General features: G+C 43.7%; 1 protein-coding gene across 1 annotated transcript in view; it reads right to left on the bottom strand.

Moving 5' to 3' along the window:
• Positions 1-27,082, bottom strand: part of FGF2 (fibroblast growth factor 2) — a 78,939-nt gene that overhangs the window by 36,381 nt on the left and 15,476 nt on the right. Inside the window, exon 2 of the mRNA XM_063458416.1 lies at positions 12,048-12,151. Coding sequence (XP_063314486.1) covers positions 12,048-12,151 — 104 coding nt within the window. The remainder of the gene's footprint in view (positions 1-12,047; positions 12,152-27,082) is intronic.

The following is a 27,082-nucleotide window of genomic DNA, read 5'->3' as shown; positions in this document are numbered from 1 at the left end:
AAATTGCGCTCTAAAAAGGTTAGGGGGTGACCATACACTACTCCTATGTACACTGATCAGTAATGACATTGAAACCACCTGCCCAATATCATGTACATCCCCCTAGTCCTGCCAAAACAGCTCTGATGTTTCGAGGCACGGACCTCTGAATGTGTCCTGTGGTATCTGACACCAAGACATTAGCAACAGATCCTTTAAGTTCTGCAAGTTGCGAGGCGGGGCCTCACTGCATTGGATTTGTTGTTACAGCACTTCCTACAGATGCTCAATCGGATTGTAATCTAGGGAATTTGGAGGCTATGGCAACACCGTGAACTTTTTTGTCATGTTCCTTAAATCATTCCTGAACAACTTTTGCAGTATGGTAAGGTGCTTTATCCTGCTAACCACTTCCATTTCCATGAAGGAGAGTAAGTGGTTTGCAGCAATCTCTAGGTAGGTGGTACATGTCAAAGTAACATGCACATAATTGCCAGGACCCAAGGTTTCCCAGCAGAACATTGCCCAGAGCATAACACTGCCTCCGCCACTCTGCCTACTTCCCATAGTGCATCCGGTGCCATCTCTTCTTCAGATAGACGACAGAAACATATGCAGCCATCCACATGTTCCAAAAAGAAAACATGATTTATCAGACCATGCGACCTTCTTCCATTGCTCCATGGCCCAATTCTGACCCTCTGATTCCCATTTAAGGTGCTTTCATCAATGGACACAGCTAACTGTGGTACACTGTGGGTTCTGACACCTTTCTATAATGAGCAGCAGTATGTTTTTCAGCAATTTGAGTTACAGTGGCTCTTCTGTGTAATAATACCAGACAGGCTAGTCTTTACTCCCTAAATGCATCAATGGGCCTTGGGCCCCAATGACTCTGACACAGGTTCACTGGTTGTCCTTCCTTGCACCACATTCAGTAGGTACTAAGCACACTGGGAACACCCCACAAGACTTGGCATTTTGGAGATGCTCTGACCCAGTCATCTAGCCATCAATATTTAGCCCTTGTTAAAGTCACTAAGATCTTTTTGCTTGCCCATTTGTCCTGCTTTCAACACGTGAAATTCAAGAACTGACTGTTCACTTGCTGTTTAACATATAACACTCATTGACAGGTGCAATGTTATTCACTTTACCTGTCAGTGGTTTTAATGTTGTGGCTGATCAGTGACTCTATATCAATAAAAATCCAAAGAAAACCACCAAAACACATATATACTAAGATATAATTATGGAGAAGTTGAAATGCAATGGATCAAGTAGGCGGGCTGCCTCTGAAATGGACGCTGGGATCATTTCTAGCAAGAGACTGATTGGCTCAGTCGAGAGCTAGTGACTTGAGTTAACCATTTTGTCTTATCAGTTGGCAGTAACCTGGACCCAGATCCTGTACCATCACTAAAGAAAGGAGTAGAGGCATAGATTGTTGGTAAAATGGTTGCATGAAAAGTGCATGAAAAGAGTCAAAATACCCCAAGTTTAATACCTTAGGTTGTCTTTTTTTTTAAATATATACCGTATATACTCGAGTATAAGCCGAGTTTTTTAGCACATTTTTTGTGCTAAAAAACCCCAACTCGGCTTATACTCGAGTCAATAGTCTGTATTATGGCAATTTACATTGCCATAATACAGACTGGGGCTGTGGGGGCTGTAAGAGAGTTTACTTACCTCTCCTGCAGCTCCTGTCAGCTCTCTCCTCCTCCGCGCCGTCCGTTCAGCACCTCGGTCAGCTCCCAGTGTAAGTCTCGCGAGAGCCGCGGCTCTCGCGAGACTTACACTGGGAGCTGACAGAGGGAGCTGCACGGACGGCGCGGAGGAGGAGAGAGCTGACAGGAGCTGCAGGAGAGGTAAGTAAACTCTCTTACAGCCCCCACAGCCCCCCACTGAACTGCCAATGCTGGACCACCAGGGAAGGAGAGCCCCCCTCCCTGCCATGTATTAAGCAGGGAGGGGGGACGAAAAAATAATAATTAGTAGTAATAAAAAAAAGAAAAATTAAATAATAATACAAAAATAATAAAAAAAATAATTAAATAAATAAAAATAATAAATAATAATAATAAAAAAATATTAAAATAATAATAATCAAAAAAAAATTGCCCATCCCCCACCAAGGCTCTGCAACACACACACACACACACACTGCATTCATACACACACACACTGCACTCATACGCTCACACACTGCACTCATACGCTCACACACTGCACTCATACGCTCACACGCTGCACTCATACGCTCACACGCTGCATTCATATACACACGCTGCACTCATACACACGCTGCACTCATACACACGCTGCACTCATACACACACGCTGCACTCATACACACACGCTGCACTCATACACTCACACTGCATTCATACACACACACACTGCACTCATACGCTCACACGCTGCACTCATACGCTCACACGCTGCACTCATACGCTCACACGCTGCACTCATACGCTCACACGTTGCACTCATACGCTCACACGCTGCATTCATATACACACGCTGCACTCATACACACACACTGCATTCATACACTCACACTGCATTCATACACTCACACTGCATTCATTATACACACACTGCATTCATTATACACACACTGTAAATAAATATTCAATTAATATATTTTTTTTAGGATCTAATTTTATTTAGAAATTTACCAGTAGCTGCTGCATTTCTCACCCTAGTCTTATACTCGAGTCAATAAGTTTTCCCAGTTTTTTGGGGTAAAATTAGGGGCCTCGGCTTATATTCGGGTCGGCTTATACTCGAGTATATACGGTACATGTGAAGGGTTATTCAGGGATTCCTGACAGATATCAGTGTTATAATGTGTTAATTTTGAAAAAAAAATGGTTTGGAAATAGCAAAGTGATACTTGTACTTATTGCCCTATAACTTGCACAAAAAAAGCATGTTAACATTGACAATTTTGAAACTATTTAGCATGGGTGTTATTTGGCGGTTTTAGATGTGCAACAGATTTTGGGGGTCAAAGTTAGAAAAAGTGTGATTTTTACAAAAAATTCATTATATTTTATAATTTTTTTTATAGTAAATTATATGATATGATGAAAATAATGGTATCTTTAGAAATACCATTTAATGGCGAGAAAGATGGTATATAATATGTGTGGGTACAGTAAATGAGTAAGACTAAAATTACAGCTAAACACAAAAGCAGAAATGTAAAAACAGTGAAGGCTAAACTAAAATGGGCAGACTTAACTAAAATACAGCGTAAGCGACTTGTCAGTGAACCCATTATGGTTTAATAGTTTGGCCGGCAGAAGTCTTATTTTTAATGGTATGTTAGTGCAAACACAGGCTACAGCAAAATTAATATACCCAAATGTATTACTGGTTACAGGAAATACTTGGAAACTCTTAACAAAGTCAAGTTTGGGATGTTATGACACCCACAGAAGATCATAGTCGTTGAAGAAGCCCAGAAAACAGAAACATTTCCATGACGTGACCTTATTTTTTTACAACCACGGCAACACACAATGGTATAACAAAATCGAAACATTTTCTTTGTTTGTGATATATTTTATTGCCGGAAAAGAAATTAGGAACATGAATCTAAACGTGGAAAATTAAATAACATAATTGAAACCTCAGCATCACCTTTTACAAAGGATGCACTGTTATTTAAACTGCTGTATCCTGAGATCGTGACTCAAGTAACAATCATAAGATTTGGATGACTTACGGTACATAAAACACAGAAATGATCCCTGAAATTAACTGAATTAAGTCTAAGAATTAGCCATAGCCTAAAACAAGTATCCAGCTTACTACCACCAATGCCAATTAAATGGTCTGTAACATTTGCTTAATGTGACGAAGTGCCCTTCGCCACTTGTGCCTGGAGAGGACTAATTGCCAGCCTCCTGCCATGTGACTATGGTCCCTGGGAGACTTTGAGAGTTAAAAGACTGTTTCTGCCCTTTGATTCCATGGGAGCATGTGTCTCTTCCCCTCACCCTCTAATACCTATACCATTGTCCTCCAGAAGGGCGTTGTCCCAGGGACACTGCCAAACCAGTTGAAACTAGCTGTTTTGTCCCAAATAGGACTTTTACCTAACTTTTGAACTACTGGAAGGAATTGTATGATTATTGGGTATGTTTATAAAAAAGTGTGCTGAGTTCGAATATGTGATTTTTATGTTTGTGGCATGTATATTTTGGAAGTTATTAATATGTTGCATAAAGTGTATTTTTCCTTCCTGTGATAAATTACATTAACCCATTGTGTTCAGTAATTATATCACAGGCAGAGGGGAGGGATTGTATGTTTGTGCTGGGTGTGTTTTACGATTTGCCTGTAAAGGATTGGTTGTACTGTGTCCCACCCTGTGGGATGTCCCCTTGCATGGGGACTTGCATAAAAGCCAGTGTGTGGTCATTAAAATCAGATCATCTTGAACCTTTCTTGAAACCTTGGCTTATGTTTGGGGGAAGGGATACCTACACTCTGGGGATTGCTATAATCACTTACTCCCCAGAGTAAGCTCTCGCAATAGCTTGATTTGTTCCTACTACGCTCTCTGGATTTAGGAGAGGTTCACCCACTGGGAGCTGGATCCTGGTCGTGGATCCAGGGTGGGTGGAGAAGGCAAGACCCCGGCGCAGCTGTATCGCTGGAAGTGGGGTCTGCAGTGCTGATGGTGTCAGTTGGAGTGCTTGGAGTCCTCAGCGAGCACTAGGAGCATCGATTGGCGGGGGTACTCAGTCAGAGTGCCAGCGTTCCGACACACTTAATATGTGTAATAAATAGTATGTCACAGCTTAGCTTTTCCAGAGCCAATTTTGGAAGGTGCTATAGTTTCATTAGAAGAGAAATTGATTCTAAGTGAATCTTTTTTTGTAATAGCCTTCTTTGCACAAAATTTAAATAAATAATAGTCTATATCTAATGAACATTGTTTCTAGTAATCTGAGGGCCTTCCACAGAGGTGACAGCTGAGAGTCTTCGGGGCCCCATGCTGAGCAAAGATTTGGGTAGGAAGATGTTTGATCTCCCTCACCCAGGTGTGCAGGTCAGGAGCCCAGGCCACTGTGGATATAGGGGCCAGGCTTGCTGGGCCCACTATATGTGTAGGGGCTGTATCCCCCTGATTGCAGCCCAGTATGCATACAGGTGCATCCATAATATGATTTGCATTTGTCTTTATACATTATTCTTGCAATGCATTTCTATGTACATAGTAATGAACATGGTGATAGATCAATTATTATATACATCGGACTACATTGCAATAATAATAATAATATGTATACAAACACATATTTATATATGTGGCATTTTAGTGGGTTTAGGGTGCTTAAATAAGTACATTAATTAATAATTTGAAATATATAAATTGTAAAATATTTTACACAAAACATATTTTTATATACAAGTGGTTTTGGGTAAAGCAGTGTTTACATTGTAGAAAGTTTTAAGATCCTTTTGCATTTGTTGACTACTTCCAGCATTACAAACACAAGCCTTCCTGCCCCATGGAATAAGGAGCCTATTATACGGAATGAAACTTAAACAGCAGCTTCTGTATTTAGCATGTTTATGCGTCTGCCAAGCCCTATATTTGATCATTTTATGTTCTACACTAGCCTCTCTGAATAAAGTCTTACATGAGCAGTGTCTGTCTTCAGGCATTCCAAAAGTAACTCACAATGCTACACATCTAGCATATTAGAAGTCACTATTTCAAAGTGATATTACACTGGCTAAAATGTAATAAGTGCCAATATATATTTTAGTGAGATGAAAACTTTGAATGCAACTAATTGTGGTTTCATTACATTAAATTATGTTATAAAAAGTGCTACAAAAAACGTAGATGGATTTCTATTGTTAGACACTGGCAACAACTGACAAATCACATATGTTCATCGTACAGTGCGTTTTAAAACATAAATTGAGGCCCAAATGGATAAATTGGCAAAATTATCCAACTCTCCTATATTCCCAACCAACCTAATTATTTTTCAAGACACCTAATGCTTGCAGTTGAGCTGCTTTGACTTAAAATGTTAAAATTCACTTTCCCAATAGTTCACACTTTTGTGAATATCCCTTTGTAGGTATTCTTGTTAGTAAAAATATTTTTTTTCAAAGGGCATACTGGTCACTGTTCAATTGAAGGAGAAATTTCATAAAATTAATAGCACTATATTATCTTTAAAAAAATAAAAATAGTAGTATACAAAGTTACAAATAGTGATGTCGTGAACATGAAATTTTCGGTTCGCGAACGGTGAACGCGAACTTCCGCAAATGTTCGCGAACGGGCGAACCAGGCGAACCGCCATAGACTTCAATAGGCAGGCGAATTTTAAAACCCACAGGGACTCTTTCTGGCCACAATGGTGATGGAAAGGTTGTTTCAAGGGGAATAACACCTGGACTGTGGCATGCCGGAGGGAGATCCATGGCAAAGCTCCCATGGAAAATTACATAGTTGATGCAGAGTCTGGTTTTAATCCATAAAGGGCATAAATCACCTAACATTCCTAAATTGTTTGGAATAACATGCTTTAAAACATCAGGTATGATGTTGTATCGATCAGGTAGTGTAAGGATTACGCCCGCTTCACAGTGACAGACCAAACTCCCCGTTTAACGCACCGCAAACAACCGCAAACAGTCCATTTGCACAACCGCAAACTCCCCATTTGCACAAGGTTGGATACCAAGCTAGCCATGTCCCGTTCCTTGTCCTCACTGATGTCATTGAAGGTCTCTTCCTCCACCCAGCCACGTACAAAACCAAGGGTCCCCGAAAGGTGACAACAAGCCCCCTGTATTTTTTTTTTTTTAAATGTACACTACTGTTACACCAGATAATGTATAATAAACACACGTTACTGGCTATGGGGGGAATAATGTATAATAAACACAGGTTACTGGCTATGGGAGGGATAATGTATAATAAACACAGGTTACTGGCTATGGGAGGATAATGTATAATAAACACAGGTTACTGGCTATAGGGAGGATAATGTATAATAAGCACAGGTTACTGGCTATAGGAGGATAATGTATAATAAACACAGGTTACTGGCTATGGGAGGGATCATGTATAATAAACACAGGTTACTGGCTATGGGGGGATAATGTATAATAAACACAGGTTACTGGCTATGGAGGATAATGTATAATAAACACAGGTTACTGGTTATGGGGGTATAATGTATAATAAACACAGGTTACTGGCTATGGGGGGATAATGTATAACAAACACAGGTTACTGGCTATGGGGGATAATGTATAATAAACACAGGTTACTGGCTATGGGGGGGATAATGTATAATAACACAGGTTACTGGCTATGGGGGGGATAATGTATAATAAACACAGGTTACTGGCTATGGGGGATAATGTATAATAAACACAGGTTGCTGGCTATGGAGGATAATGTATAATAAAAAAAAAAAGAATAATAATAAAAAAAAAAGAATGCAGCTTCAGAATTAATCTAAATTGTATGCTGTCTAGGAGGTGGGAGGGCCTGGGAGGGAGGGTCTGCTGCTGATTGGCTTCAATGTGTCTGTTGACTGTGAGGTACAGGGTCAAAGTTTACTCAATGATGACGAATAGGGGGCGGACCGAACATCGCAAATGTTCGCCATCCGTGGCGAATGCGAACATGCGATGTTCGCCAGGAACTATTCACCAGTGAACCGTTCGGGACATCACTAGTTACAAACATATCGCAATGACAGGAATGCTATAACTGGAAATACCTTTACAAAAACTACTACAGCTTAAAGGGACACTCCAGTGCCCAAATACAAAATACATAGATATCACTGTTTAGCCCCGACTTTCTGTGGCTGTCCAATCACAGACTTTCCAATGCAACTCAATAAGAAATCTTTGCAAGGCAGGTGCTCTGGGCAATTGAGTTTAGCTCCACTGAGCTAAACAACCAGGAAGTAACAGGACTGGTTGTCTGCTTGAAAGCCAGAGCTGGTGTAACCAGGTTAATTTGTACAAGTGGCAATTTCTACTGAAATCTTCACTTTTTGTAAAATGAACAAAATAAAACACACTCTTCTCACATAAAGCTTTTCAAGCTAAAGTCCATTAGGGGTCTGGGCTGTCCCTTTAATGTAGTGGTCTTGGAGCCTAGCTGGATGACTAGTGTAAGTATTTCTGTGTTTACATTTTGAGTTTCTGTATGCCTTTAGCACCTGTCCATTGTACAAGAAATCCACACAAACAGGATGGTTTTTACATTAAGGTCTGAAAAGGTAAATAGAGAATGGCTCGGTTTTCACTGTCTTGAGATACAGACAAAAAAGATAATCGAGTTTAGAAACCATGTTCTCCATTATAGAATGTTATAGGCTTTCCTCAGCAGACTCTGCCTTCCAGACTAATCCCCGTATTGAATAGGGAGGAGGGATCATGACTACAGCCCTGATGGGTTGGCATAGAAACCAAATGATACAGTTGGTTTGACAGTTGGAAGCAGGGAGTTCTGGGAAAGTTATCAGACACGGCTGTGGGAGCCTGGTAGTGTCTTGTTCCGGGTTGCCCTTTCAATGTGTTTTCTATGCAGCTTTGCAAATTGGTGTCTTCTACTTCTAGAGTTCAGGGCAGAATGTTCTTTGGTGTGAAAATGAAGTGAAATCTTTGATTCAGCAAACTAAAACCAACCAAAGGGGTAGTGGTTAGGGTAGGAGCCACCAGTGGCATCTGGTTCCCAGTTTTTTTAGTGCGTCATTATCTGGAGGTTCGTCCCAGTGCTGGAGGTTCCTTTTTGCTGCATGCACACTGGTCAGTTCTTAAGTCTGTGTTGCGCGCATTAGGGGTTGATGATAGTGGTTACCAGTAGGGGTGTGGTAAATGAATAATGCCAAGACGGGCTTGGGGAGTCGCAGCCTGAATTTGGTTAATGACAAAGGACAGACTGAAGAGGCTCTGGAAGAAGTTTAAAGTGTACCTGTCTGCTGGGTAAAACTAGCCAGTTTAAATAAAGCTGTGGCCGTTGCTCTTACCCATGTAACATGGGGTTGTGTTATTTATTGGGAATGAAAGGGTAACGGAATATGGTGAACGAAGGAGTCAGCAATCACATAAACAGAGGTCAGTAACAGATCAGTGTGGACACACAGAGGAAGTCTTCACCTACTGCCTAGAATGCTGGAACAACTTGGAAGATGGAAACGTGTCTGCATTTAGAAAAGCTAGAGGTTCTCATCTCCTCAGCAGTATTTTAGCAGTGTTTTTAAGCTACGCCATGACTTTTCAAAGTGCATGGAGCCGGGTAGGAGTGGTGGGTTTTCCTGACATAGGTCTTTAAATGGCAGCCACCCAAGCCACAGAGTTCCAGTATAGCACGTCTAGCTTAGCTCTGATTCTCCTGTTTTCCATAGAATGTTAGAGTGTAAAGCGCCTAGTTGCTACAGTGCTGAGCTAATGTGCTCTGAGGCAGAGCTCTAATCCCCAAACTATTACATCTCCTCATTTAGTTCAATAGCTATTCTATACAGCACAGTTTTTTCATGTTTATGTTCTATATTTGTATATGGCATAAATCCAACCAACATCTGTTAAATTCATTCTTGGATGCATGAGTCAAATAATATGACATTTAACTTGCTCACGCCATTCAAGTGTAGGAAGCTGTGGATTGTTAACAGGATTGCATTATTCTACATTATTTCAGTTCTTGGACACCTTGAAATAGAATAAAAATTAAATAAATCAGCCAGAATTACCAGATTTGAACTGTAACCCCTTAAAGTGACACTATAGTCACCAGAACCACTACAGCTTGATTTAGTGGTTCTGGTGTCTACAGCATGTCCTTGCAGCCATAGCATGGTAAACACTGCCTTGGAACACCTCTAGTGGCCATCACTCAAACAGCAACTAGTATGCAGCACTGGCATTCAGCGCCTCCACGCTCTGCGTGGAGGTGCTAAACATTCCCCATAGAGATGCAATGATTCAATGCATCTCTAGGAGGAGATGCTGATTGGTGCTCCATACACAATAGCCTCCCAATGCTTTCCTATGGTAAAATATTGGGTTGGCTGAGATTATCAAGACTGATGATCTCACCCATGGGGGCAGGACCAAACAGGGCCAGCCAAGGCGATACTGGTGTGGCATGGGGGAAAAGGTGTATAAACTCACCTTTTCGCTGCACAGTCAGGGGTGCCGGGATCCTAAACAGCAATACCAGCACTATAGTGTCAGGAATACACGTTTGTATTCCTGACACTATAATGTTCCTTTAAGGTGGACTGATTATAGAAAACTCTATGCAATGAATCAGACTCATACAATATAGGACACTGATTTAAAAAAAAAAAAAATAGTTTCTTTCCTTTCTACACTTTTTAGTAGTTTGCTCGGAGATTTGACAACACAAAAGATCATGTACAGCAAGATTGGCCAAAAGGTTTCTCCCATAGAACAACAACTTCTGATGCTTTTCTGGTCAATCTCTTAACAGCCTGTAGTAAATTGACGTCACTACTGTCTGAAAAGAGTACCCACGTAATTTAAATGGGGACTCTCAGTATCGTGGATATTTAATATTAACAAATGTGTATGTCTGAACTGTGAGAAATAAAATGAAAAGTGGAAATCAATACCTCTTTATCTTTTAACTGAGCGACTTCCCTGTCAGTTCTGTCATTTACACCGGGCAATCAGCATGGAGAAAGTTTACATAGTAGAACTTTGAAACAATATTTCTGTTTCGAGGAACAGTGAACAGGGCAGGGAGGTCTGTTAGTACAGACTCCCCTACTCTGAAACTGAAACACCAAAAAGACATTCCAGTGGTGTCTTGGGGCTTGACCCCTAATTGTTAACAAAGTGATGGCAACTACCTAATTACAGGGCAAAAGCTCTGTGAGAAGGTGTTAACTGGAGAATAACACAGAATAAATTAATGGATATTCATCAATTGTACACTACACCTCACACCACACACCACATGTGTAAATGGTCAGAAAAGTAATCCAAAGCCAAATGGCTATACCTCTATCGACTCAGATAAATATATAGTGTATAAAAAGAATATAAACCCTCCAAGCTTCCTGAGTTCGGACTTTATTGTGTGATGTCTATATCAGGAGCTGGATAGTCATACATCAAACTAAGTAGTGGTCTAGGATACAGAGAGCAGATGGCTATTGTCACGAGCTCTGAAGGTTTCGAGCTATTAAGAGGTTAAGTATAAATATAGGCTGTTGCACTCTTGTTTCTCCTAACTACAATACATGAAATGCAGTTATGTAATACTTCTTAGATGGAGAAATGTGAGCCAGATAGCTGTTATACTACAGCTTCTGTGTTGACACAGTGTTGATATATTGTTTCAATAGGAAAAGAATACTAGTTTGCAACTGTGTCTTATAGCCCTCAATCTTTAGCAGTTAATGGCTTGAATATAGCATCTAACCTCTGCCCACTTATCTTGTCTCTCTAAGATAGTATTGAGATCTATCTGTGAACATATCTCAAACAATAAAATGAGTTAAGTATCAGTTAACTCATGAGGTGTTCACAGACGAAAATAGAGACAGGAGTAGAAATCTATTAGGCTCTATCTCTTGATTTCTCGCTAGACAGCATAGAGGAAAATAACTTTTATAAAATTTATAAGTGCTAAAAATGCAGAACCATGCTTAGAATTCTGGTTTGTTACACCATAAGTGAAAGTGCCCTGTGTAAAAGAAGAACCCGACACGTGTTTCGGTGCACTGGCGTGTGCATTTTCGTCAAGTGCACACGCCAGTGCATAGAAACGTGTGTTGGGTTCTGCACTCTGTATCCTAGACCACTACTTAGTTGCCATCACAATATTTCTGTTTCTCCTACTCATTTGCAATATACTAATTTGCAAGTTATTGTTAATTTTTAATGTTTTATTCAGTTGTATAATTTTCAAAAAATAACATTAAAAGAATGATTGTTATTAATCAATGTATGAATGTCATATAAAAGCTACATCCTGCTGATGGTTCACCAGATATTAAATATACTGTAATTTAACACATACTCACCAATGCTACTAATCTGCCATCATCTTTCATTGCCAGGTAGCGGTTAGCACCAATTCCTTTGATAGAAACGACACCCCGCTCTTCTGCTTGTATCTGCAATTTAACTGACAAAACAAACAAACAAATTGAGATTTAGATAGGAACAGAAAATGTTGAGAATTCTAGGAGTTGCAGACTTAATGCTGTCAAATAAAAAGAACATCAGGCACCAACACAACTTTTGCACATTTAACATATTTTGACGTAAATAATTTGCTGTATTTTTTTCATGTCCAATTTTACATTTGCTTTACAAAGAACATTGTATATATTACAGCAGCAATGTCCCCTACCCTCTGATAAATGAGTATTTAAAACCTTAGAATTGAATAGAAGAGAAAGTTAGAATTTCACTGAAGATATACTGAGACAAAGTATGGACTTCTTTGTGTCTGCATATTTCCTATGCCTGACACTTAAAGAAACTGGACAGAGCTACCAGTCAATCACCCCAGCCATCACCACTGACGGCTGCAATTGACTTTGTCTATGGAGGATCCTGCAGTCTTCCGTATATCTCAATGTTGTACTCTTTTTTTTTTTTGGTAAATCTCTTTATTTGTTGGTTGTAGGATAAGATAACAAGTCGGCTCGCAGGCCGTCATGAAAAACAATTGACAGACAAATGTGGTATCGAACAGTTTGAATCATAAATCATCATTCCAAGTAGCAGAGCTCCATTATTTTGTTGCGATTTGTTTCATTTTCCCTCTTTTTTTTGGGGGGAATAATACAACTAAGGAAAATATAACAGGAGGGTTAGGCTCGCAGGCCTTTGGTAATGACAAACGTCGTTTCAAGACATGTAAGGGGAGTAGAACGGGGAGGTTAGGCTCGCAGGCCTTCAGTAGTAACAAACATAATTTCAGGACATGTTTACGCCTTATGGCCCTCTGTAAGCATATTAGCAGTGTTGTGGGTCAACTTTTATTTTTGTCCCAACGTCATATGTAGGTTATATTATGTAATTCGTTTGTAGTAGACAGCGTCTACGAGCTCTCCTTATCGCTTATGGGTGTCCATGTTCTGTATGAGGACCTATGACGGGTGGCCTCGCATGTGATATGTACGTAGTGGGCCTGCGTCATGTCAGTTGCCTATGTATTCGCTGCTCTCATGTCCCGGTATATTAGGTCTGGTAGGGTTTCATGTGCACCCTGTCCAAGCTGCCCTCTCCGTCATTGTGCCGTATGTCTGCTCTCAATTCTGCCGTATCTGAATGTGTGTCCATGGGTAGCATTTACAGTGGTAGTGTGTCTTGTTTGTTTTTCTTCTGGTCGTGTGATCGTGGCTTGTTTTCAGTAAAATCAAATGTAGGTGCTTGTATATGGTATGGAAGGTGAGTGTATTATAGTCACAAGAGTCGTGACCTAGAAGAAGGGAGAGGGAAAAGGGTGAGGTTGCGGGTATTGAACTATGAATTGAGACGCGGGGTCCGCCCCGAGGGTCCGGGACCCCCCCCCCCGTGCCACCCTATCGAATTCTGGACACATATGCGAACCAAGGGCGCCACAGCTCTGCGTGTCTGTCCCCTCTGCCTAGTAGAGATGCCTGCATCGCCTCTGCCCCCTGAATGTCCTCCACTCTGCGTATCCATTCCTCCACACCGGGGGTCTCTGTTTTTTTCCAATATATAGGGATCAGAGCCCTGGCAGCGTTGAGTAGGTGGCGTAAGATCGATTTTTTATATCTTGCTATCGGCATTTGTGAAATATGCAGTAGAGCTAGGGCCGCGTTCCACTCGGGTATCTCTTCCAGGACGTCAATTATGTTTTGTCGTATTAACTCCCAGTAGGGAACAATAGCGCTGCACTCCCACCAAATATGGATCAACGTGCCCCTTTCCTCTTGGCACCTCCAACAAGTTGGAGGGGTTGGCGGGAAGATCCTGTGGAGGAGCACCGGTGTTCGGTACCAGGACGCGATGATCTTGTAGTTCGTTTCCTGGTATAGTGAGCTGATGGTGCTCTTGTGTTGCCAGATCAAGGCGTTCTCCCACTGTGTGGGTGTGAAGGTAGTGTTGAGCATGGTTTCCCATTGTCTGCGGAAGGTGTTGTTTTCCGTAAGGTGTCCAACTAAGAGGTGTTGATAAAATATGGAGATTGCTTTTCCCACGGGTTTGCCTTTTTCGCACAATGCTTCAAATCACGTCAGGGTGCGGTGTAGGCGTTCTCTATCACGCATGCGTTTGTAGAAGTGTGTCACTTGCATGTACCTGAATGCTATGAGCTGGTTCCAAGGAGTATCCCCTAGGAGGGAGTCCAGTGCCTTTATGTTGCCGTCCTGTCGTATCTTCATGATTGGGACATATTCGCAGCCTCCTCCAAAAAAAGGAGGGACGTCGATGTGAGCCCCCCCCCCTATTGCGTCATTGTAGGTGATGGACATCATGGGGCTTGGCGTGGGTGAAATGTGTACTTGTTTCCTCATGCGTCTCCAGCTGGTGAGCGTTTGTGCTACGATATCTTCCTTTTCCCGGTCCAGGTTTGCGTTCACCTGTGTCCCCCATACCGCAGCCTGTAGATGTGCCCCCCGTTCCTCTTGTGCCAGATTAACCCATTGTTTGCGCCTTTGTGGGTCTGCGTGTAGGTCTAGGATGCATTGAAGGACAGTGGCCTGATGGTACCTTTTAAAATCGGGTAGTGCCAAGCCTCCTCTGTGTCGTGGCAAGCATAGGATGTCATGACGAAGTCTCGAGCGTTCGCCTCTCCAGATGTAGTGGATGACCGCTGATTTTAGCTTGGCAAAGAATGATGGGGGTATTGCTAACGGGATCGCCTGGAACGGATATAGGAGTCTTGGTAGGATGTTAATTTTCAAGACTGCGATCCGCCCATGCCAAGATACATGTGGGTATGCCCATTTATTTAGGTCCGCCAGTATAGTTTCCAGTAGCGGCGTAAAATTTTGTGAGTACAGGTCGTTCGGGTCTCTCGTTATCCACACCCCGAGGTATTTCATCCTACCGGAGCACCACCTGAAGGGAAACAGAGATGCTAGAGCTGAGTATTCCTCCTCCGGTAGGTTGACGTTAAGTACTTCACATTTGGAAAGGTTAAGCTTGAAACCTGCCAATTTGCCGAAGTATTCCGTCACTGCCATGATGTTGGGCATCGTGATTCTGGGGTTAGTTACAAAGAACATAAGGTCGTCCGCGTATGCGGCCACCTTATGTTCTGTGCCCCGCCAGGAGAGGCCCTGAATGTCTGGGTGTTGTCTGATCGTCTGTAGTAACGGTTCCAGGGAGAGGGCAAACAGTAACGGTGAGAGTGGGCAGCCCTGTCTCGTGCCGTTGGAGATCTTAAACTGTGCTGTGAGCGCTCCGTTTACTCTCACCGCTGCCCTTGGTTCATGGTATAGTGCGCGTATCCAGGTGAGGAGTTTGGGCCCCATTCCCAAGTGGCTTAAGGTGGCGAGCATGTAGGGCCATTTCACCCGGTCAAAGGCCTTTTCGGCGTCCGTGGAAAGCAATAGGAGTTGTTTTCGCATCGCTCTCGCCCTGCGCTGGATTGCGAACAACCTCAGGGTACTGTCATGTGCCTCCCGGCCGGGTATAAACCCCGTCTGGTCCGCGTGTACCAGCGATGGGAGGACCCTTTGGAGTCTGGTTGCTAAAACCTTCGTGAACAACTTAGTGTCCACGTTTACCAATGAAATCGGGCGGTAGCTGCCGCAAGCCGTCAGGTCTTTCCCAGGTTTTGGCAGTACCGTTATTATTGCTGCTAAAGATTCGTTTCCGAAATTTTCCCCCTCCGCCACAGCATTGATGGCTTTGGTCAGCCATGGCAGCAGGATCGGCGAGAAGGTCTTATAATACCCGGAGGGTAGGCCATCGGGGCCTGGTGCTTTTCCCGTTTTGGTGGATTTCAGGGCTGCCTGGATGTCTTCCGGCGTGACTGCAGCGTCCAAGTCTCCTGCAACGTCTGGATGTAAGGTTTTCGTCACGGCCTCCCTTAAGTATTCCTGGGTACTGCCATGTTCGGGTATCCCGTCCATTTCTCCGTCTCGGTCCTGTAGGTTGTACAACGATTGGTAGTAGCGTCTGAATTCTTCAGCGATTTGGTCCGGGAGTGCCGTCGTGGCGCCCGAGGGGAGTCGCAGGGTGCGAACCTGCGTGCGGTGCGTATTGCCTTTCAGGAGCCGTGCCAAGTATTTGCCACCTTTGTTGGCATGGGTGTAGAAGAAGCCCTTCGATTGTTGCAGGGAGCGTAGGTGGCGTTTTGTAAGGAGGTCCCTCAGTTGGCGTCTTGCCTGCATTAGTTCCCCGTATGTTTCCATAAGCTGGGTCCTCTTGTGTTGCTGCTCTAGCTTCGTAATCGATTTGTAGAGGTCTGCCATTTCTCGAGTGGTTTCCCTTTTCCTTTTAGATGCCATCCGAATGAGGATGCCCCTGATAACGCATTTGTGGGCCTCCCATATAGAGACCGGAGAGGTTCCTGGCGTGTCGTTTTCCTGGAAGTATCGTATCAGTTCTTCCGATATTTGCCCGCGCACCCCATGACCCAGAAGGAGGGCCTCGTTGAGTCTCCATGTCCAAGTGCCAGGTCGGAAGAGTGGCGATTCGAGTTCAATGGTCACGGGACCATGATCTGACCACGTTGCCGGGTCGATTTTGGCGGAGAGGAGGCGCGTTAGTCCCGCTTGTCTTATGAAGATGTAGTCGATACGCGATCATCTATTATGTAGCGAGGAGTAGTAGGTGTAATCCCTTGTGGTGGGGTGAAGAGTCCTCCAACAGTCCACAAGATCCATGTCTCCCAGGGTCCGGTGTACGGAGCGTTTATGAAGTTGAGTGATGCTGCTATGGCCCGTTGATGAGTCTACGATGGGGTTTAAGGTGGTGTTAAGGTCTCCCCCTAGGATTAGCGCGCCCTCGGAGAATTCTCCGAGTTTGCCCAGTGTCGTCCTGAGAAATTGGGCTTGTCTCTTATTGGGTGTGTAAACGGTAGCGAGCGTGTAAAGCATCCCCGCAATGGTCCCTTTCAGGAACAGGAAGCGTCCCTGGTCATCCTGTAGGCTGTCTAGCAACGTGAATTCCAGATCTCCAGCGATCAGGATGGCCACGCCCGCCCTTTTGGTCATAGGGTGGTTGCAGAAATGGTTAATCGGGTAATGTCGGTTCCGGAGTGTAGGTGCGGCGTTCTTTTTGAAGTGTGTTTCTTGCAATAGCGCGATCGAAACGCGTCTCTTCTTCATGTCTCGTAATATGTGGGTTCTTCGTTCGGGCGCGTTCAGGCCCCGACAATTAAGGGTGAGGACAGTCAGGGGAGCAGGGCGATACGCCCTCGCGTCATTGGGTACATTGCCGTTGGCCATCGCTCGGTGCCCACCCCCGTTGTGGTCAGCCCGTTTCAGGTGCCCGGACCCCCGTCGCGCCCCCCAGGTAAGAGGGCAGTAGTAGGGCTGGGATGGGAGGGGTATGAGAGAGGATACAGTGGGTAATAGGGTGGAGAAGAAGGATAGGGAGAGAGAGAAGAGAAGAGAAGGAGAGTGAACAGTTGCCCGACTAGGCGGGTACTGTGACCGGGATAGGAGATATCTCGGTCTGTCAACCTCTGATGAAGAGGTGGCTCGTGCTACGGTCAGTAGCCCCGTGGGTTTGCCCCAGTAACCAGACCAGTAGGTCAGAGCCCGTAGGGTGCCGCCGTATATGTGTAAGCACGAGTGTGGTGTGAGGTGAGTGGTCCGCACCTGTCCAAGTTGGAAAGAGTGTGTGTCTTGTTCAGAGAGCTCGTATCCGCCGCTACCCGTGGTAGCTAACATTCTAACATGAAATAAAAGATCCATCTCAAACATTTGGCCAAAGCCATAATTAACAATAAAACAACAACATAGGGTGCATTTTTTGTAATACAGAACACCTGTGATTGCGTCTATCTCGGCTCCATGGTTGTCTGGCGTGTGCCAGTGGATTTCCCTTGGCCTGCGCCCTGATCCCCCTCACGGGCCCCCCTCAGTTCTCGTGCTGTTGCGGGGCAGTGCAGCATTAATCACATGTGTGCTATAGGGGTTGTCATCAGTCCTTCACTACGTGCGTTGTCCCCCTTTTTCCCATGTGTCACCTTATTGAGTCTCGGGTTGCAGTGAGTGTGTAGCAGTCGTAACCCTTCTGAGGTCACCTTAAGCGTCAGCGTTGCGTTCTGTTCCCTATCGTCCTGTAGTTGTCTAAGTCTCATCTACCTAAGGACTCCGTCCTTCCCTGCGGTCCGATGCAGTCGTGTACGTCCCGGGTGGTGTCTCTGCCAGTTAGTGTGGGAATGTCCCCTGTTAGGCTTCCCTCCTCCCCCCCCCCATCTCCCCCTTTCTTTCGCTTTGTGTCAGTCACTGATTCCTTGCTACTTTCTCTTGCTCTACCTGACCCTGTCTGTCGGGTATGGCTGTTCACGTGTGCGAGTCCTAGTGGTTCTTTTTCCTCATGCTACAGCGTGTGCCCTGACTATTGATTGCCTTTATTCTGCCCACCATCCCTGCATGGATGCTCAACATTATATAGCATGCATTGTGAAAAGTGTCCGTGACCCTTTCTCATGTTTCAGGAGCATACGTCCTTTGGGATTCGGGCGTAAGGGCTATTAATAACATAAGTGGTAGTGCACATGGTGGCGCCATGGTTACGTCTTTTAGTGGTCCGGTGGGTTAGCATTGGCTGGATAGCCTAGTTCTTCCAAGTGTGCATTGGCCCAGTGACCCGGTGTGACCCCCCGCCCCCCCAAACCCTCACCACCCAAAGGAATGCAGGAGGGGTGTAGGCAGCCACATAGAGGCAGATTGGGGGCCCTCCAGAGTCCCATTGGTCAGCTCCCCTAATAAGGGGCTCCGGCAGATATCCCCGAGTGTGAACGATGCCGCCCCGCGGGGCTCCCCATCGGAGTGTCGCGCCACTGAGGTCTCATGTTGGCAGCCAGATCTCCTTCAACCCCAACCTCAGAGTCCCAACTCTTGGCACACTTGTATTTCCCTCCCCTCCCCCATTAACCCCCTCCCAAAGCCAACAGTATGATTGCTATGTGTACGTGCGTGGGGGTGGGGGGTGGTAGATGATGAAATGGCCGCTGTCCCCATGAGGGCTGCTAGGTAGTGTCGTGTGACTCCCCTTGTTTACCAAGTACTGTTGTGTGGTGGGGGGGCCCATATGTAATTCAGGAGTGGTGAATTACCTTTCCAGGTGCTGCCATGGGCCGATCATCCGCTTGGTGTGTGGTGTACTGTATTCACTCAGCCTGTTCACCTCTCCCCGGGCGTCTCCATTGCAAAGGTCCCGGCGGTGATTGCCCCCCTCGTCTGCGGGCTGCTCTTTGTATCCTTGGGACCGGTCTGGAAGCGTCCAGAACCCAGTCCGTAAACTGGATATGCGGTATGTTCAGTGCGTCAAGGAGTCGTGGGATGTCATCCGGCCAACTGGCCGTCAGCCATTTATCTTGATGTCTGGCCATCAGGGCAAAAGGAAATCCCCATTTGTATTTAATATTGCGTTCACGTAGCGCATTGGTTATTGGTTTGAGTGCTCTCCGGGCTTCCAGCGTGTAAGGAGAGAGATCATTGTACAGGGATACGTGAGTGTCCTGGAAGGGCCATGTTGGGCGTTCCCGGGCTTTTCTCATTATCGCGTCTTTAATCGGGAACGAGTGTAGGCAACAGATCATATCTCTTGGGCCCTCCTCAGCGGAGCGTGGGCGTAGGGCCCTATGTGCCCTTTCAAATTCGAACGCTGGCGGGGTATCAGTGTGCAAGATAGAGCGGAATAAGTTTGTTAATACCTCTTCAGCTTTCTCTCCTTCACCCGCTTCAGGGATCCCCCTTATTCTTATGTTGCATCTGCGGCCTCTGTTATCGAGGTCCTCCAGATTCCTGCGCATGTGTAGGATCACGTCCCCTTGCCTGGCTATGGCGACGTCTGTCGCGTTGATCCTGGTGGAGTTATTTTCTGCCGCCTGTTCTAGGGCCTGGATGCTGCCCGCATGGGCTGTTACCTCTGTACGGAGGCCTGCTATTTCTGCCCTCAGTGCATCCTGTATGGTGGTGGTTAGGGTGAGGAGATCAGCTTTGGTAGCCATAGCTGCTGCTATGCGCCTCAGTTCCCCCTCAATCCTGTCTATGGCCGTGGATTCTCCTCCCGTGGCTGGGGCTGATTGATGTGCGGCCGGGGCCGGGCTTTCATCCCCGCCGCCATTGCCACGTGGCGGCTGCAAAAAGCCATCCATCGTACCTTGCTGCGAGCCTGACTGAGGGTCCCTCTGGGCTTGCGGGTGATCGGAGCGGCGGTTACGACCCATTTGTCGTGCTGGCTGATGCGGGATCGCTGAAATCAGGTACGGGTGCGGCGGAGCAAGGTGCCTAAGCGTCCATCTTGGTTGGTGTCCAGGCCACGCCCCAATGTTGTACTCTTGTGCATGGAAAGATTGCTGAAGGGCCAGGACCTGAAGTTTCATATAAGTAAATCTCACCTTACATGCAACCCGGCCACCGGACCACCGGCGGAGATGTTACAGTCAGACATCTTTGTGAATTCTACAAAGTCTCCATGCAGTGACAGTGCTGCTTTAATTTGCAACTTAATCCTGCTTCCTTGGTTCCCATTTTTAGAAATGTCCTTCTTCTGGTATTGTACCTATTTATGTTTCACCCCTTTGTCTCGCCCTCCTAGCCTGCAGTGTCCACTAACGCAATTGTCATCCGGAAGCACAGCTCTTTGAGAACTTTAAGAGATGTAGTTCAGATAGCAACATTCATAAGTAGAAATCTGGTAACTAAATTAGGTCTAAATTCAGTTCCCTTTCTCAGTGATTGCTGCTCTAGGTAACCTACTGTTTTATTAACATGCGCTTATCCTCCTTATATTTATTAATTTCCTAAGAACCCATTGGGCCTGGTGCTGACAATTAGAATGGGCCTAATTACAAACTCCTATCAACAGAAAACACTAAAACATACCTCCTCATGTATCTGATGGAAGTGGGTAATGGGGAGAATCTTGCAGGATGCAACCCATAAGAAGACACATACCTTATGCCAATATCTCACTTTAATTTCTCAAGCAAACACGGCCACAAAGGGAGCATGTCTGTCCGAAAAAAAAGGTCAGCCTGGCGTGATTGCATGTCAGGATGCCCACCAATCATTGTAACTGGCCAACTAAGGACGCACTATGCAGACAGTGCCCTGAGCTTGGTGCAAATGCTAATGATGCACTCGCTCTATGCTTTCTGGGGACCGTTCCCCAGCACTCACTACTCTCCTTGCCTTCTTATTAGCGGACATAAGATCCTGGTATGCAGTCTGGGACAGAGAAAAGGTGGATGTGTTGAGTGTAAAAGAGAGAGGACATGCCACATTGTTAGAAACACAGAAACAGCAAGAGCATTTGCACAGTGTGCTATGTCAGCTTCACCTTAAAGGAACACTATAGGGTCAGGAACACAAACATATATTCCTGACCCTATAGTGTTAAAACCACCATCTAGCTCCCCTGGTCCCCTCATGCCTCCCTAAATATAGCAAAATCTTACTGTATTCAAGCCTGAAGCTGTAGCTCTGCATGCTGTTTGCCTCAGAATAGCAAGCTGTCTGTTGACATCATAAGATCCAAGTACAGTGCTTCCCCATAGGATTGGCTGAGACTGACAAGGAGGCAGGTCAGGGGCAGAGCCAGCACAGTTCAAACACAGCCCTGGCCAATCAGCATCCCCTCGTAGAGATTAATTGAATCAATGAATCTCTATGAGGAAAGTTCAGTGTCTGCATGCAGATGGAGGAGACACTGAATGTTTGGATGCATTTTAGGCAGCCATGACCCAGGAAGGATCTCTAACAGCTATCTGAGGAGTGGCTAGTGAAGTTATCATTAGGCTGTAATGTAAACACTGCTTTTTCTCTGAAAAGACAGTGTTTACAGCAAAAAGCCTGAAGGTAATGATTCTACTCACCAGAACAAATTCAATAAGCTGTAGTTGTTCTGGTGACTATAGTGTCCCTTTAACTAATTTCATTGTCAGTCAGTTCACACATTTTGTTCCCCTACATCCCTCTTATATTTCCATACTTAATTCCCTCTACGCAAAGCAGGAAGATGTGTAGAGTCCAATTTTTACTTTGCCTCTCTCTGTCTCTACTCTCAAGATTAAGGACAATACGACTTGAGTGTGTATTTATGTATCACTATGTACCATCTTTCCCTCAGCTCACAACATAATTCCTCCATTATGTTCCATAATGGAACATATATATATATTGCTTCCATTTATTCATTTTCAGATTGTTATTATGCAAATATTCAACTTTTTACAGAATTTCAGACTAACTATATAGATATGTGAATTAATTTCTGACAAACCAAAAAATAAAATATTTGCATCAAATGAACAAACTGAAACAACAATTCTTTGAATGCACATCTCTAATAATGAGCTGTTATGATATAGTTTAACCTAGAGCCGGAAAGTCTGCAATAGGACAAAGAACAAGTGTTAAATGCAGAACATTCCTTAAAAGCGAAGTTATTACTGAAATTCTACCTGCTCTTTTGGAACTTTACAAGTGTGTTTCTGTGGTACTATTGACACTTGCCAGCCCAAGATTTCCATGCATATTTACTAATTTTGACAAAATGAAACAATGACGTGGTCTGTGACAAAAAAGTAAAACGCATAAAATTTGGAAACCTAAATTCTCCTAATATATGATAATTAATTTATGTGGTCATTTTAATATGTTATGCTTATTTTTCTTATTTCTTATTCAGCACATCTTAAGCCTTCTTGGAAGTCTCTTCCAGGCAAATGCTCCATGTTCTATAAATAAATATTTTGAACAAAATCCTCTCCTTCCACAATCCACCTTCAGATCATACACTGGAAAAAAATAATTATACACATTTGGATATTTAAAAATTGGAGAAAAATGGGGGAAGAGCACAAATACAGTGTTCTGATTGTGAAGAGGTTGATCTGTTAAATACTGGACCAACCAGAGCTCACAGAACCATAAAAGAGGCACCATTAGGGGAATTGTTTGATATCTTGCATGGCTGCCAATCTTCTAGCTAGATAGGTTAGATTGGTGCTTTGTGGCCATTTCTTACTGTAAGCCAGCTTGTTTGTTACCCTTTGTATCTGTTCAAAACCACATCTGCTCTGCCTGACTGTTCATATACATGTCAACTATTAGTCAGCTAAAAAAAACAAACATAAACATGGAGAAAACGTAGACAAATTCACGTATGTGTACAAATAAAAGTCAATTACATTTAGGTCAGCATTAGCCAAGCAAACGTAAACGTCATACAAATGGCTGCTTACAAATGTCCCCTGGTATACCATTATCTTTGTTATCAACAAGCCTTATAGTTTGAGATCCCCACATGATTTTAAAAATTTGTGGAAATTGACTTCTCTTAAAGAGGCACTCCAAGTACCATAAAAACATTTCCCCTTCGCATGCATCATATTGGAATAGATATAGTAATGTGCAAAAAATTGAACTGAACTGCAACAAGTAAACAAAAAACACTGATCTTAGCTGTAATCCTAACCTGTAACCTCTAACCCAAAGTGACATCTAAAATGGAGGTTATTATCTACAAAAATTCTATAATCACAGCCATGCCAAATGCCAATTCCAAAATGTATTGTTTAGGTATGAGTTACATGATATCTTTGCTATTAAACTATTAATTGTGTTTTTTTTTTTTCCATGTGATATTGTACAACATAATATAAGAAAATATCATATAATGGTTCAGATAAAATATATATATATATATTAGAAATGTATGTAGCAAGGTGGGAAACATTTCCCTTCCTGAAATGACTAAAAGAGAAAAAACTGGCACCCAAATTTTGTAAAGGTACACCTGTCCACTATCATTCTGGCATATATTCCAGAGAACAATGCAGAACCATGCCAAACACAGGGCTGCACCGCCAGTCAACAGTTTTGCCTTTGTGGTCACACCAGCAGTGTGTTGGTTAAGGAGGCCCAGATGAGTAAGTATCCCAGATGCAGCGTGCTGTGGTCGCATTGTTATTCATTTGGTTCCAAGACTTGTCACTGAGTGATGCAGATCCTGCCCCCACACCTCCCAGTCAGCAGCCAGAGGAAACCACTAATAGTCTAGGTTTAAGAAGCACAGTAAAGAGCCTTATAAAGTGTTATTCCGGCCGTGAAAGTAAATGAGACTAACACAAAAGGAAGATGGAAAAACTGAAGTTTATAAAACGTTATAAGCAATGTGCTGAATCATCTGATCCAGAAGTATATAGGTGACTACACAATTGTTAAAATACGTTACCTGCTTTTTGGCATGGGTCAATTCCAAAGTCCTTTCACTGCTATCAACACAATATGTACGTTACGTCCCTACCTTGTTTGCTGCAAAGATATTAAACTTCTGTTTTTTTCTCCACAAAGAGCTGAAAATTAGGGTGCCAAAGTCCCCAGAATGCTACCTACTCCATATATTCCCTTATCCCCTTAAATAAGATGAGCTACACATACTCACCCACTGCCTCATGGCAGCAACAATTACTACAGGGAGTGCAGAATTATTAGGCAAGTTGTATTTTTGAGGATTAATTTTATTATTGAACAACAACCATGTTCTCAATGAACCCAAAAAACTCATTAATATCAAAGCTGAATATTTTTGGTTTTTAGTTTTTAGTTTGTTTTTAGTTTTAGCTATTTTAGGGGGATATCTGTGTGTGCAGGTGACTATTACTGTGCATAATTATTAGGCAACTTAACAAAAAACAAATATATACCCATTTCAATTATTTATTTTTAACAGTGAAACCAATATAACATCTCAACATTCACAAATATACATTTCTGACATTCAAAAACAAAACAAAAACAAATCAGTGACCAATATAGCCACCTTTCTTTGCAAGGACACTCAAAAGCCTGCCATCCATGGATTCTGTCAGTGTTTTGATCTGTTCACCATCAACATTGCGTGCAGAAGCAACCACAGCCTCCCAGACACTGTTCAGAGAGGTGTACTGTTTTCCCTCCTTGTAAATCTCACATTTGATGATGGACCACAGGTTCTCAATGGGGTTCAGATCAGGTGAACAAGGAGGCCATGTCATTAGATTTTCTTCTTTTATACCCTTTCTTGCCAGCCACGCTGCGGAGTACTTGGACGCGTGTGATGGAGCATTGTCCTGCATGAAAATCATGTTTTTCTTGAAGGATGCAGACTTCTTCCTGTACCACTGCTTGAAGAAGGTGTCTTCCAGAAACTGGCAGTAGGACTGGGAGTTGACTCCATCCTCAACCCGAAAAGGCCCCACAAGCTCATCTTTGATGATACCAGCCCAAACCAGTACTCCACCTCCACCTTGCTGGCGTCTGAGTCAGACTGGAGCTCTCTGCCCTTTACCAATCCAGCCACGGGCCCATCCATCTGGCCCATCAAGACTCACTCTCATTTAATCAGTCCATAAAACCTTAGAAAAATCAGTCTTGAGATATTTCTTGGCCCAGTCTTGACGTTTCAGCTTGTGTGTCTTGTTCAGTGGTGGTCGTCTTTCAGCCTTTCTTACCTTGGCCATGTCTCTGAGTATTGCACACCTTGTGCTTTTGGGCACTCCAGTGATGTTGCAGCTCTGAAATATGGCCAAACTGGTGGCAAGTGGCATCTTGGCAGCTGCACGCTTGACTTTTCTCAGTTCATGGGCAGTTATTTTGCGCCTTGGTTTTTCCACACGCTTCTTGTGACCCTGTTGACTACTTTGAATGAAACGCTTGATTGTTTGATGATCACGCTTCAGAAGCTTTGCAATTTTAAGAGTGCTGCATCCCTCTGCAAGATATCTCACTATTTTTGACTTTTCTGAGCCTGTCAAGTCCTTCTTTTGACCCATTTTGCCAAAGGAAAGGAAGTTGCCTAATAATTATGCACACCTGATATAGGGTGTTGATGTCATTAGACCACACCCCTTCTCATTACAGAGATGCACATTACCTAATATGCTTAATTGGTAGTAGGCTTTCGAGCCTATACAGCTTGGAGTAAGACAACATGCATAAAGAGGATGATGTGGTCAAAATACTCATTTGCCTAATAATTCTGCACTCCCTGTATAGCGCACAAGTGGAAACAACCACAATGCCCTAACCTCCCAGATATTCTCACACGCCTCGACTTGACAAACAATTATGAAAGAATGGCCAGTCGCCTCCAAAATGATGAACACAGATACACTACACGATGGCAAAGATGGACTCAGATTACTGACCTACATAAGTCCTAAAATCCTGATCAATAGGTCCCCTAGGGACATGCCTAGCTAGAACAGGCAAGACCAGTCAGACTTGCAGGACCGTTTAAACCTACGTCACAACTAGGTGACCGACGAAAATTAAGCAACCTCCTCCCCGTGATAACCCTCCCCTCACTCGACCAACATATCCCTCTAGAACAGGAGCAAACATGAAAAATAACAGACAACGAAGGTACCAGATCAGGGGCACAATGTGGGATGCAAATAAGATCAGGGTCATCGACAAGCCTCAGGACCGTTCCAGACAGAACACAACACCGCATCAGCAAGGCCCAGATACATGCCCAATACACACCACTTGGTCAACGGACACGCTATACTATAAACTGATACGTGATGCTTATGTTCGCAGATAACAATGTGACCATACCTACCACGATGTAAACAAGCTGTATCCCCATCCGACTGTGTAAATATACTATGCAATTGTGATTTGTATATTTGAGTTGTGGTATCAAGAACCCTGTTTGTTTCCACAGTATGCATAACCCACCTTCCCTTTTTCCTTTCTGTACCCCCCTACGTTATTTTTTTTCTGTCAAAGAAAATGGCAATAAAAATCGAGACATTGAAAAAAAAAAACTTCTGTTTTTAATCTTAATCGCTTTATGTCATTTAATATTTCTGTTTACAGTATAACATATTATTTTACATATATTTTATATATATTTTATATTGCCATGCCAGTATACAGGGGCGAACGGTTTATAT

Source organism: Pelobates fuscus, chromosome 6 (genome assembly GCF_036172605.1).
Source record: "Pelobates fuscus isolate aPelFus1 chromosome 6, aPelFus1.pri, whole genome shotgun sequence".
Lineage (NCBI taxonomy): Eukaryota > Metazoa > Chordata > Amphibia > Anura > Pelobatidae > Pelobates > Pelobates fuscus.
This window is presented reverse-complemented; position numbering and strand designations above follow the sequence as displayed.